General features: G+C 30.2%; 1 protein-coding gene across 15 annotated transcripts in view; it reads left to right on the plus strand.

Moving 5' to 3' along the window:
- The window catches only part of LOC111043351 (plasma membrane calcium-transporting ATPase 2), a 406,771-nt gene that overhangs the window by 357,442 nt on the left and 33,939 nt on the right, over positions 1–15,390 (plus strand). For 11 of the 15 annotated variants that reach the window (XM_039442413.1, XM_039442410.1, XM_039442414.1 and 8 more), the window contains one exon: positions 5,213–5,500. The exons of 3 other annotated variants lie outside the window; for them this stretch is intronic. In XM_039442413.1, coding sequence (XP_039298347.1) covers positions 5,213–5,500 — 288 coding nt within the window. Of the gene's footprint in view, positions 1–5,212; positions 14,730–15,390 lie in introns of those variants that run through there. One more of the 15 variants, XM_039442418.1, reaches the window with a different exon arrangement.

Consider the following 15,390-nt stretch of genomic DNA (forward strand, 5'->3'; position numbering starts at 1 on the left):
TTATTCATGAATCATAATTAGTTTTCTACAAAAATGTATGATTATTCTCTTTCTATGATTCCTTCCTTAAACAGGTTGACCTCTTTCCGGTGTCCCTCCTCAAGCAAATATTACCCTGAAAAGTAGATAATTTTACAGATTTCTTAACAGAAATTATTCACTTATTAACTTCATATTCAATTCAATGATATTGGAGGCAGGTTAGGATTAGGATGAATCTAATCTAAGGATGATTTCATTTGTTATATTTTTAATTCCATGGTTTCTAGCTCCTTCTAATTGAATTTATGAGATTAGAATTGACTCAAATTGATATTTCTACTCACATTGACGAAGTGAAATTATAACATAATTTTTAGAACATCATATTTTTCAGAATTCGGTTAGAACAGTTTTGGGTCTGTTACTTCCCCAACCATTTATGTGATTCGTATATCACTTAATGTTTATTGTATGAATAAATAAATGCGCTTCCAATATAGAAATGTCTCTCTCGTGCTTGCATGAATTGAATATTAAATTTATGAAGGAGGTTATCATTCACAACCCAATTTTGGATGTAGAGTACTTGGACAAAAATCAAAAGACAGACACAGGGTTATCAAATGTTATGCTTCAAACTTTTTCTTACTCGTTACATGTAATCAATCCAGATTATGATTCAAGCTGGCTGTATTGATGCTTGATACTTGCTCTCTTTGAAATATGTTAAATAAAAATAAATGCTGGATAAATTGAAAATAAATTTTATCAGTAGACTTGTAAATGTTATAGCTTCGTTATATGCTTAATTTGAAAGCTATGTCGCTCAATGTGTTGCTCTCTCCATGCAAAATCCGAAAGCAAATTATCGAGTAGAAACTTCTTAACAAACTACATTTTATAAAAGCACATAGATAGTTTCATAGTTGATAGAAAGTCTAATCGAAATGCGTAAGTAGTATGATGCGTTAGTTTTCGAATCCTATTAGAGGAAATTAAAATGCTATCAAATCCTGATGTTTTCAAGAAGCTCTCAATTTATTAAAAACTTCTCGAATCTTAACCATCCAATATGAGAATTTCCATAGTGTTGTAAATAAAATACGTTTATTTGACAAAAATCCAAGATATCTTCAACTCGCAAACAAACTATATAAACTTCTATGCTATATTCTTCAATTGATTCTTATTTCGCCCTAGAATTTTAGCATATGTCTTACTGCAATTTCAAAATAATTATTTTGTGTCTGACGAAAACTATAATGTAGGATGAAATCCACCCCAAATATCTTCATCACATTCAAGTCCACCTTTCAAAATGAAGAACTAATGAAATTTGAAATATAGAAAAGTATTCAAAGTACTCAATTAATTAATAAATTTGGGATAGGATCAGGACCAAATAATATAGAAAAACACGATAAATGTGGCTGTGTAAACTAGCTTGTTATGTGGATTATTTGGTATTAAAAATTTCCTATTCATCTATTCATAAGGTAAAAAACTTGAGATAGGCTTTATTGAGAATTGGATATTCGTTTATTCAATACTTAGGTGGGAATTATAGTTTGAAGAAAATATACATTCACCTTAAGCCTTTTGTAGAATTTCAATCTATTAACTAAAACAGTAGAATTCTTGAAATTTATGAAGAATCTGTTCAAATCCACATTGGAGATTATCTATCAGAAAACCCCAACTATTAATTAATTTAATTTTGAAAATGTTCGTTATCTCAAAATATTCCATAAAACCGAAATAAAAACTTAACAACTCGGGAATTTTTGAAAAAAATTACATTTAGGCTCAACTCGACTCAGGTCGAGAAGAGACGCGACTCTAGTCGAGAGCATGTGTTTCCAAATGGTGACACTCAGACCAGTCTATTCTAGTCTCCGCGACGTCACCCATTTGAAAACACATGCTCTCGACTAGAGTCGAGTCTCTTCTCGACCTGAGTCGCGTAAGTGTGAGTTGAGCCTATAAGCTCTGAAATAAACCTATAATAGAATATGTGCTGACTATTTCTGATGCAGTAGATTGATGTAATCAGCTGATTTTAGATCAACAGTTATTTCTCTCACGAAAGTGTTTCTGTCAAGATCTTGATTCCGATTGGCTCATGAACCCGCTATGATTAAGTTTAATCAATTTGATTGATAACAGCCTAATTGAACGATTTAGAGAAATGATTCAAAAAATAGCTGGGCGAATAAATTGCGAAAGTTCTAAGTAAACGTTTCAACATGGTCGGAGAAGAAATAATTTTATAAATCAATGGTTTAAATAACATAATATCTTATAATCATTATTCAATTACACTAATCAAGTAAAATTTTAACTTGAAAATACATTTCATTCATGTCTTGGGTTCTACGATATACATGTAATATAATAAATTTGTAAATATTTATGAATAAAGTTGAAGAAAATGATAAGACTACTAATAAAACATTAATATAAAAATATATTGTAGGGCAAATTTTGCTTTGCGATTCAAACTGAAAATGAGAAATGAAAACTTGACGTCATATGGTGAGGATTCCTTCCTAATAAGCAATAATAATCTTGACAATAATTGTGCATAACATCTAATTAGGCTTGAAAGTTTCAAAATATGCCCGATTTTATTTGTTTGAAGAATGTCCTGAATAATATTCCATTTGTACATCCATTAAATCCTGAGAAAAATGTGAAATCTATACTAACTTAAAATCTATAAAAATTTTTCAAAACTTATCAAATCCTGTTTCCTTAAATAAATATTGCCTAAAATATTCTCGTTCTGAAAATTTTCCTAATTAATAAAAATATATTGATAGAACTGCAATAGACGTGTTAATAAGAGCTGGTCCCCATTCCACTATTAATAGCAATGAAATGAATTATTATTGAATGCTATGTTTTTTGTAACTGTGATTAGCTTTGTAACTGCATGCTCATTAGTGATTATTTGTTTTATGTGGAAGAAATTATTCGACTAACACTACTATATCCATAGTAGAACCTTAGTCGTCAATATTTGACCCAAGAATTTGTAGTTATGATTTTTGAAAAGTAATCACAGTACATGTTTCTATTCAATGAGAGTTTGCATAGATGTTTCTTGTGTTGGAACTCAACTATTGCCATTGAAGAATTCACAATTATTCATATTTGGCCAGTCAAATAGTGTGGGAATTGCAATGATTTGTCAATATTGATATCACACTGCTCTTTGAATATGTGTTGACACTTTCACTTGTATTGATTTCCCATGTGTTCATGTAAAACTTTATCGAATGTTTAATACTAATTAGCAGAATCCATTACTTCACAAGATTGTGGAGACATTTTTCATGTATCTAGTTTCAAATGAAATGAATAGAATGAACTTACGCATATTTTTTATTTCCCAATTCAATAGAAATCTGATGGGAATGCTAAGATATTGATCGTTGCATCCACTATAAAACCATATCCGATTTTTCCTACTGTTATATACAACCTCTTCTTCAAATACATCACCTTATAAGGTTTTTCCTGAATTGGTTTAAAGTTCGTCTAGTGTGACTTGAAATCATGTATTGTATTGGAAACAGTTATTTGAAACAGCATGGTAATAATAAAATAAATAAAAACATGCAGCAGTCATGAATATCTCCTGAACTTATTTCAATAAATTATGATTAACGAACTGAATGTAAAGTGAATAGTAAACTCCAACAATATTGATACGGATCTTGAAGATTTACTCACAAACTATATCATATATTTCCCTTCATTGACGTACGGTACATGATTAGCTTTTAAACTCATCAGTTCGAATCTTTTATTTATTTTAATCCGCAAATCCCATGTTGAAGTATTATGATCGGGAAACTTCTATTATTTCGGGTTTAAAGTTGTTTTGGTAAAATTCAATCAAATAACTCTTAATGTTTTGTTATGATAGGTAAATTTCAATAACTCGGATGATTTACATAGTGGATACAATGATCAAAGGCAGGCGGCACATGGTTGTATTGCTTGCGTCTTGAATCAACGAAGGGCATGGATTTTAGACCATATAATTATAATCTCTCATCTCTTCACCCACACACAAGTAAAACTTATGTGGGTATCGAATGAAATGAATATAAAAAAATGAATTCAACTAGCAAACGAGCCTCGTGTTAAGATGGTCTTGCATTAATTTATATATCAACAAAATAATGAGTTGCCTAAATAAATTTATTCAACTAATGTATTTCATGTACAGCAAAGAAAAGTAGCAATAAAACTTAAATGAAACAATTGTCATTTTCACTAATTTATTCACAATGGTTTTTATTTACGATCAATCATATATTAACGATGAGAGCAGTATTTAATCAAGTAGTTATTCAATAAAACAAATCTGATTTCTATAATGCAATAGTATATGTTGTATGTTCTACTTGGATAGTTGACTCTTCAATACTTGACTTGAATTACAATGCTCAAGGCTTCATCGTTGGTTGAAACATGAGTATCGAAACGTAAAATTTGTGTTAGTAAAACTATATAAGAAGAAAAGACAACATATCCTATTCTATTATGAAAATCAGATTGTTTTTATTGAATAACTACTTGATTAAATACTGCTCTCATAGTTAATATGTGACTGATCGTAAATAAAAACCATTATAGATAAATTAATGGGAATTATAGCCAAAACATGTCGTGATTGAACAATTTTAAAAGGGTACTTAGATATCTAATTTTTTCATATTTTGTATAAAATACAATATATCGAGTTTTATTTCATTATGGAATAAGTTTTTTCTGATTCTTTAAACATTAAAAAATGTTTTGTCTGGTCTTATCAGATCTATTGCATACAAAGCAATTACATTATTCAAATTTAAATATGAAAATCAGCACTTAAAGTCTGCATTAACTCTGATAACTAGTTGAATTTAAATTTGTGAAACTTTTTATGTTTGATGAATTTTATTGGTGAACATGACATTAGCAAAACAATCCATGTGCAGTGTGCCGAATTGTACGCCTTTATTCCCGTTTGAAGAATTTCAGTATAGTTAGCATCCAATGCATTGCATTTTATGAACGAAATAATAATTAATGATTTGCTTGACAACTACTTATTCATACGCTAACAGCATAGCTACTATTTTGAGTTTGTTTTGAGTTTGATTAGAGCTTAAATGCGATGGGGGGTGGGGGGTTAGGTAGAACGCACTCTACACCCGGTTCCCTGTGTTTACAGCTGCGAGTTATCAGAGCTTTCAAGTCGACCCTGGAGGACTTGGAGGAACGCCGCTCCATCCATAGCTTGCACAGTTTGCACAGTTTGCGCAGCTCCCGGAGTCGACCCCTGTCCGACATCACTTATATAGACGAGGACCCCATCAAAACACCATCTGCCAATGCCAATGCCAATAATACCTCGTTAGCACCTCCCAAGATGGTCTCAGCCGCCGATGATCCCCACCGTCCCACCACTCCCAAACACTTGCCTGATCTCACTAAAATCGCTCATGAAACGAGCATCTAAACCCTTAACCCCTGCTCAACCCTCCTCCTTTCCTCTCCTTCCCTCGCTCGTGTGTGTGTGTGTGTCTCTCTCTACATTGACTCATGCTTTTCTCTAAAGCTCCCCTCAGGTGTCAAATGGTACCACATACAGGGATTTTACTTAATGTTGAATCACCGAAGGTAACTGTGACAACTGAACCTGTTTAATTATTATCTATTACTATTACTCTTTATGTAATATCAATAATGTACTTACACGTGATTATAATATACACTGCATGACAAATTTATCTTATCGAATGATATTCAATTTTTCTGTTTGTTTAAGCCCGTCGATTTTTCTTTATAATATATATAAATATAGGCTACTGATGTACTTTTGTAAATACTATTTTCATACTACTGTTGTTGTTTGTTGTTGTTGATGTTGTTGTTGAAACAAGTTGAACATTGTTGATTTTAAAATCGATTACTAATTTCCTAGTATTCAATAATAGTAGTACTTTTCTCCATCAATTGCTTTCCCAGAAGTGAGAATTGCATTTTCAAATTCAATATTCATCACTCGATAAAACTTCAATTCATACGTTTTTCATATCGATGTTTGACAAGTAAACGATCTTCTCCTATGTAGATTTATGTAAAGCTTGCTTCAAAAAAACTTTCACAGTGCATTTCAGTTGAATAAATTATAATACTTTTCTAGTAGACTCTCACTCAATCTTTGTTGGATGAGAATATGAATAATTCAATATCTTTCTATCACAAGTCGAAATAATCGATTGTGGTTGTATATAAACATCTTGTACGAATAAGGATAGCCATTATCTCATCTTATTCAACACACTTCAACTTATATAGTGGGCTAGTAGTTCTGCTCAAAAACAACTTAACATTTATTGTTAGTAATTCCCTTCAATTTAATTGATTAAGCTAGAATATTTATGCTTTCTGTAACCTGTTTTATCTTTTGAGCAGATCTACTTGCTCAAATTAAGTCAACAGTGGTACATAGAGGACTATCATTCCAAGGCTGTTGAAACTTAGTACTTCAATTTGATGGATCAGCCAAAAATTAAAAAATATTTTTTAATTTGCTATCGCTTGAAAAATTAGAATGTCACAATTATGAGAGTGAAATTTCGCAATTCATAAAGCGAATAATTGTTTTTTTAAACCTTTTTTTCGAGTCGCATCAAATTGAATGAGCTGGTAGGTTGCAAGGAACTATTGTTGAGTGTTATTATAATTTTATGATTGTTCTAGTTTGGAAACTTTCAGACTTCTATTACTGGGATATATTTGTTGGAATATTAGATTCTCAGAGGAAACTCGTCACTCAAGGTTGTCTGAGGAGAGCATGTAAGTATTTGTGCTCCTAAATAATAGAATAAAATAATTCTATCGAGGTGTTGATTTCATGAAAGTTAGGATTCATTGAATTACTTTCAAAGTGATTAATATTCTTATAAAATAATTTATGAAAAATGATACTTTGTTTACACTTGGCAACAGCCTCGTGATAATGGTAATCGTCTGTGTACCACGTTGTGCATGTAAATATAAAATATTTTTTCTAATGCTATTCCTATTTTTGTTGTTCATAAATATTTATTACTGATATAAAAGCTAGTTTAAGGCACACCCTAAAATTCTCTATCTTTCTGGCATCAAATGCTTATGTCGATATTTTTAAACATGTGCTGTGTGTTGTTTTAATCAGTACACCTAAGTGCTCTGCTATACTCGTAAATTATTTCAGCCTAAATGAGGAAACTGTTGCATCGAAAATCTAAGATTAACATTTTGAATAATGAACTGTTTTTTAAATTGAATAGGACAAACGGAAAAATCGTATTTCTGTTCATTGAAACTAGCTATTGGTTAACGCAAGTCAGTATGAGTCTTCCAATCAATATTTAATTTCAGATAAACCCTGCTCAGTCATATTCTTCATAAATATAAATTGATTATTCCAAAATGGCTCATTGCTGACGATACTCGAATCGTGAATTTTAATTTAACATGTTGTAAGCATCAAGACAATCTGCATATTTTAAATTTTTTGAGTTCACTTTTCTAGTCAGTATTATGAATTTCTGTTATTATATGGTTGAGAAATTAAGATATTCTTAAAATGTGTAGTAATTGGAAATATTTTACGGCAGATAGTACTTTTTCTAAATAAACTTCTAGATAGTAAATTAAGGTTAAACCATTTTTCTAATGCCATTGATAGAACTTACTGGGTGATAAACTTGATAAAAGAATTCAATTATTATTCATTCTCCTCTCATAGATTATAATTTATTGAATTGTACTGATTGTAATAATTCTATGATGATCGTAATTATTATAAACCCTGAATAATCGTATCATTCTTGATAAATCACATTCCAAGTCCTGAACTGATAGTTGTTCTAATTTTATAAAATTTTCTTCGTCTTCCCATTTAATTAATAATTTTTTTGTTTGAAGTTTGCGTGTAAAATTAAAACTACACACTTGTCCTCTCGTACTTTATAATGAATGTTTATTTGTGTAACTTTTGTAAATCGTGCAGCTCATCTTATTCGATTAATCAATTAAATTGCTTTCTCATTCCAGACCATAGTAGTTATTTTAATCACCCATATACAATTAATAATCACTCCAAGTGTGCGTATCAACATGGGGAGCTGCAAGTCATGTGTTTTTGCTCAGTTGATTTCACATTACATGGTATTTTCAGATCAGCATTTCAATGTATTTGAAGACATTTTATGACATATTTTTAAGACATTTCAATGTCAATTCAGTTAATTTCGTAATTCGTAGTGGTTGAAGGAGTGAATCGAATTTGAATCGGTCACACAACAGAAGTTATTTGTGTGAACCTCCAGATAAATAACCCTGAAAAACGTTCAATCTATCATTAAATCTAGTTTGTTATTAAGACGTAGAACTAATCAATCAATTTGACTCAAGGCTCATTAATTTAAGGTACCAATATACAATTTAGTATTGATAAATAATATTTAAAAAACAAATATTTTTTTAGATTTCAAAGAATTGATTATTCAAATTCTCTACATACTTCGTGTAAGAAAACATCTCTACATTCCATAAAATAGGAAATGATTGCATCAATTAAGGCGTAGAAATCGTGATACATATATTTAAAATCAGAAATTTTAAGAATTTTTTCACTACTTCAATTATTGTTATTGAATTTTCTAGCCATTATGGAATAATTTGAGAAATCGTTAGTGAGTGCCGAGTCTGAATTCAATGGAGAAATTATTTGTAACTATTCAACTTGTTGAGGTAATCAACTAGCGGCATTGAATTCTAATCTTTTTTACTACTTTGCATCCTCTTCTTTTACTATGGTTTTTAGTACTACTGTATTTATGATGTAATTCTTTGTCAATTTTATCATTGTTTGATATTGAGAGCTATTTTCCATTATTGTGTGAAGGATACTTGAAATGTATATAAACTAATATTAATAGTAAAAATATTAATAGAAGTCTATTATTTCTCCGGTGTAACGCCCTAGTCGTCTCGGTTATCCTGGCCTGTCCTCGACTATCCTGAATTTTAAATATTATTTGTAATATTCCGATTCCTATAAAATACTATAAATATGTAGAATTCCATGAGAAACATTGGTGACAGTAATTCAAATTCAATTTATTTACAACCAACAATACAAAAAAAAATGTAAACAAGACAAAGTCAGAATATTATACATAGTCACAGTAACAAAGATCTGTGGAATTTGATTGAGTTCGAATAATATTTATGATTTTTCAATAAGTATGTTCCCTCTAATATTCTAAAGAATAATGCTATTCAATAGACGAAAATTTGATCCTGCAATTGTATTCACTTTTTCAATAATTTTCTAAATGTGAAGCATCTCGTGTTATCTGTTAAAAAACAATATTTTGATAGTTATAATATGTGATTGATTAATCAATCACAAATGCTCAGTGGAAGCTGTGCACTTGATGATTTATCACAAATTACTTTTTGCTCCATAGAATGATAATTGAGTTTAATTATTCTAAATAACTTTTCAATTGATAAAATTCTACACAGCCCTGTTGAAATTGTTTTGCACTTTCTTCAGAATTTCATAGCATTTTTCAAATTATTCGTGGGCTCAACTTTTGCTCTCATTGACACTTGCTTTGAATGATCGAATCTCATAAATACTGTTCCATAATTCAAATTCAAATTGAGTTTTATTCACAAAATCATAACAAATGCAGTAGGCCTACATGAATAAATAATAAAAAACATCTGAGTATAAAAAACAAACATTTTTAATAATCATTCAATTGTTATTAATAAGTCCTAACTCCGCCTAATAAAGATTTTTTTCATTTCATTTTAATTACTAATTATAAAAATATTCAGTCTGAGTGAATGTCTTCCAATAATTTACTTCATTTCAGGCGGATTAATATAGTTTATTATTCTAGATTTTATTAGAAATCGGTAGTTATACTTACCTATCCCTATCTTAAATTGTTTTAATACAAATTTGAGAGAAAAAAAGTCATGGGTTTGTCTCTCTCAATTATTTCAACAATAAATTGTTTTTCAAATGTATTATGAATAAATGAAAATAAAAGATGATCAACCCTTTAACCCTTAAAGTTTCAAGCTTTGGAGAAATAAATGATTATCCTGTAAATCATCCAATAAAAATATAAGTCCAATAGTCTGCCTTCCATAAACCTGTGTTTCAGCTTATGAATTTGTACAAATAAACAAAATTAGGGAGTCCGATCTCACTAGTCGTCAAGTCTGCAGAACCGGTTGAAATCAATCTGAAACATGTATTAAATTTAAAGAATGTAGCCTTGCATTATAAAATTTGATAATTTAATGTGATAAGTTACAATGGGCCATTGAATTCAGTATTTTAATAGGGCTACATGAATTGTTTAATTATTATACAAATTACTAGTACCCTCTCAATAATGTTTTACAATATAAAATAAAACACTTGGCATAAGTGCTCGAAACTAGTTCTGTTTATTTAAACAAGTATAAAGAGGATACTAGAAATTTCTATAATTAAAAAAAGTTAATTTGTCATGTTGCATTGCATATTATTAATTTTATGTAAATTATTCAATGTTGGGCAGCTTTTGCTACAACTATCAAATTTATCATCATTGAATGAGTTTATTCATTTATTCATTTTATTCAAGTTAGCAGATTAGCATATCCAAACAGCTTATTCTCACCTACCAATCAGCTCCGCTACATAATATCACTTGGCAAACTTCTGCGTTATTGGTATTACAAGCATATGAGCATTACTTATCAGCCTACCCTCGTAAATTATCAATTTAAAGCGTTCGTTTCATTAGTTTTTTAACTCTACCTCAGTTTCTACTTGTCTTTTTTTGTGATTAACTTCTTTCAATACAAGGGGCATATAGAAAGTAAGATTGCAGTTTTTTCTTATGTTAGTTATTTTTTATTGTAATAAAAAAGTACACCTTTTGAAAGCTTGTGCTTTTAATTATTTTTCCACTACAAAACCAGATTTTTCTACGCATTTCCTTGACACGTTTATTGCTTCTGAAAAACTACGCCGACATGAATTTTACATGGCACCTACCGCGGATACACCTTTTGATAGCTAAGTTTCTTGGACAAAATGTTTCCGATGATTTTTCACAAACCTTAGGATCCTGTTCAGCAATTCTCGAAGCATAACTCTTCGATCTTTGTCTAGAAAACACTTGGTGCCGGTTGCGCAAAAGCCGGTTACATTTTAATTGTGATTAATTCCACGAGAACCAACCAGAGAAGCCGTCTTATCAAAAAGGCCTTCTCTGATTGGTTCTTGTAAAATTAACCACGGTTAAAATTCAACCGGCTTTTGTGCAGCCGGGCCTCAATCTTTATTACCTTCCTATGACCAGGATCCTGGATTGGCAGTGTCACATCAGGGTAGTGTCATTTCAAGTCCTCCAATGAGCTTCCCATGAATCCACAAGTTTGTTAAACACCCATAGTCAAGATGTGTGTGTGTGAGTGTTTTGTCCTGAAGGATCCTGAGATTAGTGAAAAACCATCGTCAACATTGTATCCTAAAAAATTGATTATAACATGGTATGTTCGCGAGGGTCCCATATAAAGTTCATTGGTGACATGATGGAGTTCTTTACAGCAGGTATTCAGAAGTGGATAACTAGTCAGAAATTTCTGGACTGTAGAAAAAACTCAGTTGAAAGTGCAAGCTTTCTGATGGTATATTTATTTAATACTAGCTTACCCGGCGAACTTCGTACCGCCAAAAAGGCAATGTATCTCTTTATTTGGTGAATCAATGTATCTCTTTATGACTTTATTTGGTGAATCATGAAATTTATCTGACAATCAATATTTTCATTTACATCTCAATACGGACTTCCTCTGTGCTTTTAATACCGTTTTAATACCAGTAAACAATTTTATCACAGAGTGACGTGTTTATTACAGCTGGTAAGTTTAGATGCTAAATCATATTATCAGAACATGATCTTGAATCATGATAATCTTCCCGTTCTACGTTAGCCGCTCGGCCGACAATTTCGAAAACATAGGTCTGTAAAATGGATGAATATATAATTATTTTTAGCCCCCCTATTAAAATTTCTGGCCAGAAACCATCCCCAATATTCACACAATATATTCCCAAAGTTTCATGCCGTTCTATCTGTCAAGTAGCTTTCGAGTACATAGGGAACAAACAAACAGACATTCATTTATAAATAGATTTCTTTATTTCAATAAAATAAAACACACATGGAAAAATATGACAACCTTACTTTTTACATGCCTCTCGTATCACCAATGTTTGTAAGGTTCCATATCGTTGATACTTTTATGGTGGGAATTACTAATTCGTTATAAAAGCTATTTATTTTGTATATAAATGGTTGTCAAGTCCAATAAATATTTTTCTTCGATTGACTACAATCGTGTTCCACCTTTTCTCCTTTGTTTGAGGGAAGCTAATATTTATTATTCATTCATTCATTTATTAAACCACCATATTTGACCATGAAAACACTAATGCATTACGACTTAACTTGAATATTTTTTCATCTGTAATATTCTAAGTAAACCAAAGATAGCTCATTTTTCCTATAATGCTTCTAAGCCATAAAGGTTTTTTGAACACTTCCATTACTGTAAATTTTAATGATTTCTATAGCATTGTGCTATTTGCAGTCCAAATCTGATGTGGATCAGATCCAAAATCTGTTTTGGAGACCTTTGTTTTCAAGAATCTATTCTGTTATAGTGCCCATAACGTTGCATCATTCTTAAATCGAAATATCAAAAGCCATGATAGGTTCATTTTTTTCAAAATTCTTCTGTTGAATTCATCAAATCAAATGCATTAATCTTCATACTGTTGACTAGTTATTTGAATAAGTGAATTTGAGGACTTCCGTCGTCTAGTATTTTTTCTTCCTCTGTATCTTGATGTCTCTATTTCTTAACATAACAGGGGAATATCTGTTTACTATTTTGCCTCTCGTTATTTATATTATGTAAATATATATATCTAAAACCTTTATATTCCAATGACATAGGTCACTAGTAATAGACTAGGTTTTTTTTAAATAAGATTCGATCAAGTATCTTAAGTAAATTTCATTATTTATGAACTTAATTGTAATTTTCAATACTAGCTATTAGCTAGTATTATATAGTGCTAGTGCTCGTTATAATTTCTATTTGTTGAGAGAATATAATTAGATAATAATCTCGATAAATACAATTTAAATAATGTTTTCTCAATTGAATCCTCCTATTGGTCGTTTTCTCTCAATGTCCCTTATTTAGAATTGATTGTCTATAGAATATTGCAATAGTTTAGAATCTTGCGATTTTTACTGTACGGGTAAATTATACTCTGTTCTATTTACCTTCTTGATGTATTCGAAATGTATTTTATGAAATTCCATTTATTTACCTAACAATACAGGATGGATATACTCGAATTGAAACCCATTTCAATTTTCCACGATTCATTCGGTAAACTATAAATGGGAACAGATTTGGTGGTATATTCAATTACAACAATCAAATTATCAATGATAAATAACCATCAATGGCTTTTACCATTATTATTGGTTAATAATAATGGAAATTTTATGTCAAGTACATTAATCGATATAAGTGCAGTAATCTCTAAATAACTTGATATTTTATCGATGTGTTAGTCTCTTATTTTTATAATTATTGCGTTTAATAACAAATAGGCTTCAAATGGTTCTTAAATAGCAACGTGAATTGATGGAGCTAACCAGAACTGGTTGGGAGCTAACAGGGTACTTTGAATAGAAATAAATGTACTTACTATAACTTTATATTAGTTGATAATACTGATTAAGACATAGTGAATGTCGTTTAGGCATATCAGTCTTTTATAACTAGCTCTAGCTCTTCCAACCTACGCTGGTTCAACTCCCTTATAATACGATAGATATACATAAATATTCATTCCACTTTTATAATATTTTCGTATATTATACTGTACGGTGTTTCTGTTATCACTAATATAATGCGATTTATGAAGTTTCTAAATTTATAAATATCAGTAGTGTCAAACTTGAGTAACTCGTGTGTATTTTATTTGAGATTAATTTATTCTACGGTCTGATTGATTATTGATAGTTACAGTGTTTACTTGTTGCTTATCTCTCTAATTGTAAGTTAATTCTATTTATACAAATTAAGAGTTCAGTATTAACGAGAAGATCGTTTCATTGATTCTTCTAAATGCTTTTGGCTTTTAATGATAGGATTAGTAAATGTAATTGTTATACTGTTGCTACTCACATAGCCTGTTTTAAAAATGGCGTTTGCATACTTTTACATACATTTTTATGAACTCGTTAGATAGTATGAATGTGAATCATTATCTTGAATGCTCTTAACTTGTTATATTCTTGTATACGAGGTATATTTAACTATAACCATTTCTGGAAAATCTTATAAAATATTTAATCAATTGCTTTATTCTATGTTGATGTTTTAAGTGTTGAAGCTTTTTACTGTTACAATTTCCATACCAAATCATCTTTGAGGCATACAGTACAGTTTGCCGGAAATGATTTGAAAATTCTTGATTTTATCTTAAGATTCATCGTGTATTACATTTCCTAATTCTTTATCTCTAATTTAATTCAACAATTTATAAATGATTTTTTCCGATGATGAATAAATATTTTTTTACAGAATACGAACATTTACTGAATTATACCCTCCACTGCAATATTTTCTACAGCGAGAAGATACTCAGTTATGAACTTGTATAGCTTTCTGTGGATTATTCCACTCTGATTTCATACAACTAGATAAATCTATCAATACAAAATATCGCTGACATTACAAATTACCTATTGATCATTATACCGTAATAGAAATTAGTATAATTACAAAGAACCTAATACCAAGAATTAAACATTACAATGTTATAAGCATAATACGAGTGCTCTTATATGCTTACTAATTTCTAATAAAACTGATATGGTTCAATATCCTTTCTTCTTGAATCTATTAAATTGGTGAAGGTATTGATTTGTGGTAATATAGTGCTCATAGAATTTAAGTGGCTATTCTAGGACTCATCCCTTGTGTTCCAAGCACCCTATCACGATGTTATAAGAATGGAAACTAGTTTACATTAAGGTATTACAATGTTACAATCTATACATCGATTTACTTGGGAAATATCCACCAATCGCTCATTTTTTACGTCTATATGTGTATTTCAATATTATCATGCAACTCATCACTTGGTATGATTGTCATGTATCGTATCTGTTGTATTCCTTATTTTATTTAGCTCACATCGATACATCATAAAGTGTGTTTTGTTAATCCATCCATCATGCTATG

Source organism: Nilaparvata lugens, chromosome X (genome assembly GCF_014356525.2).
Source record: "Nilaparvata lugens isolate BPH chromosome X, ASM1435652v1, whole genome shotgun sequence".
NCBI lineage: Eukaryota > Metazoa > Arthropoda > Insecta > Hemiptera > Delphacidae > Nilaparvata > Nilaparvata lugens.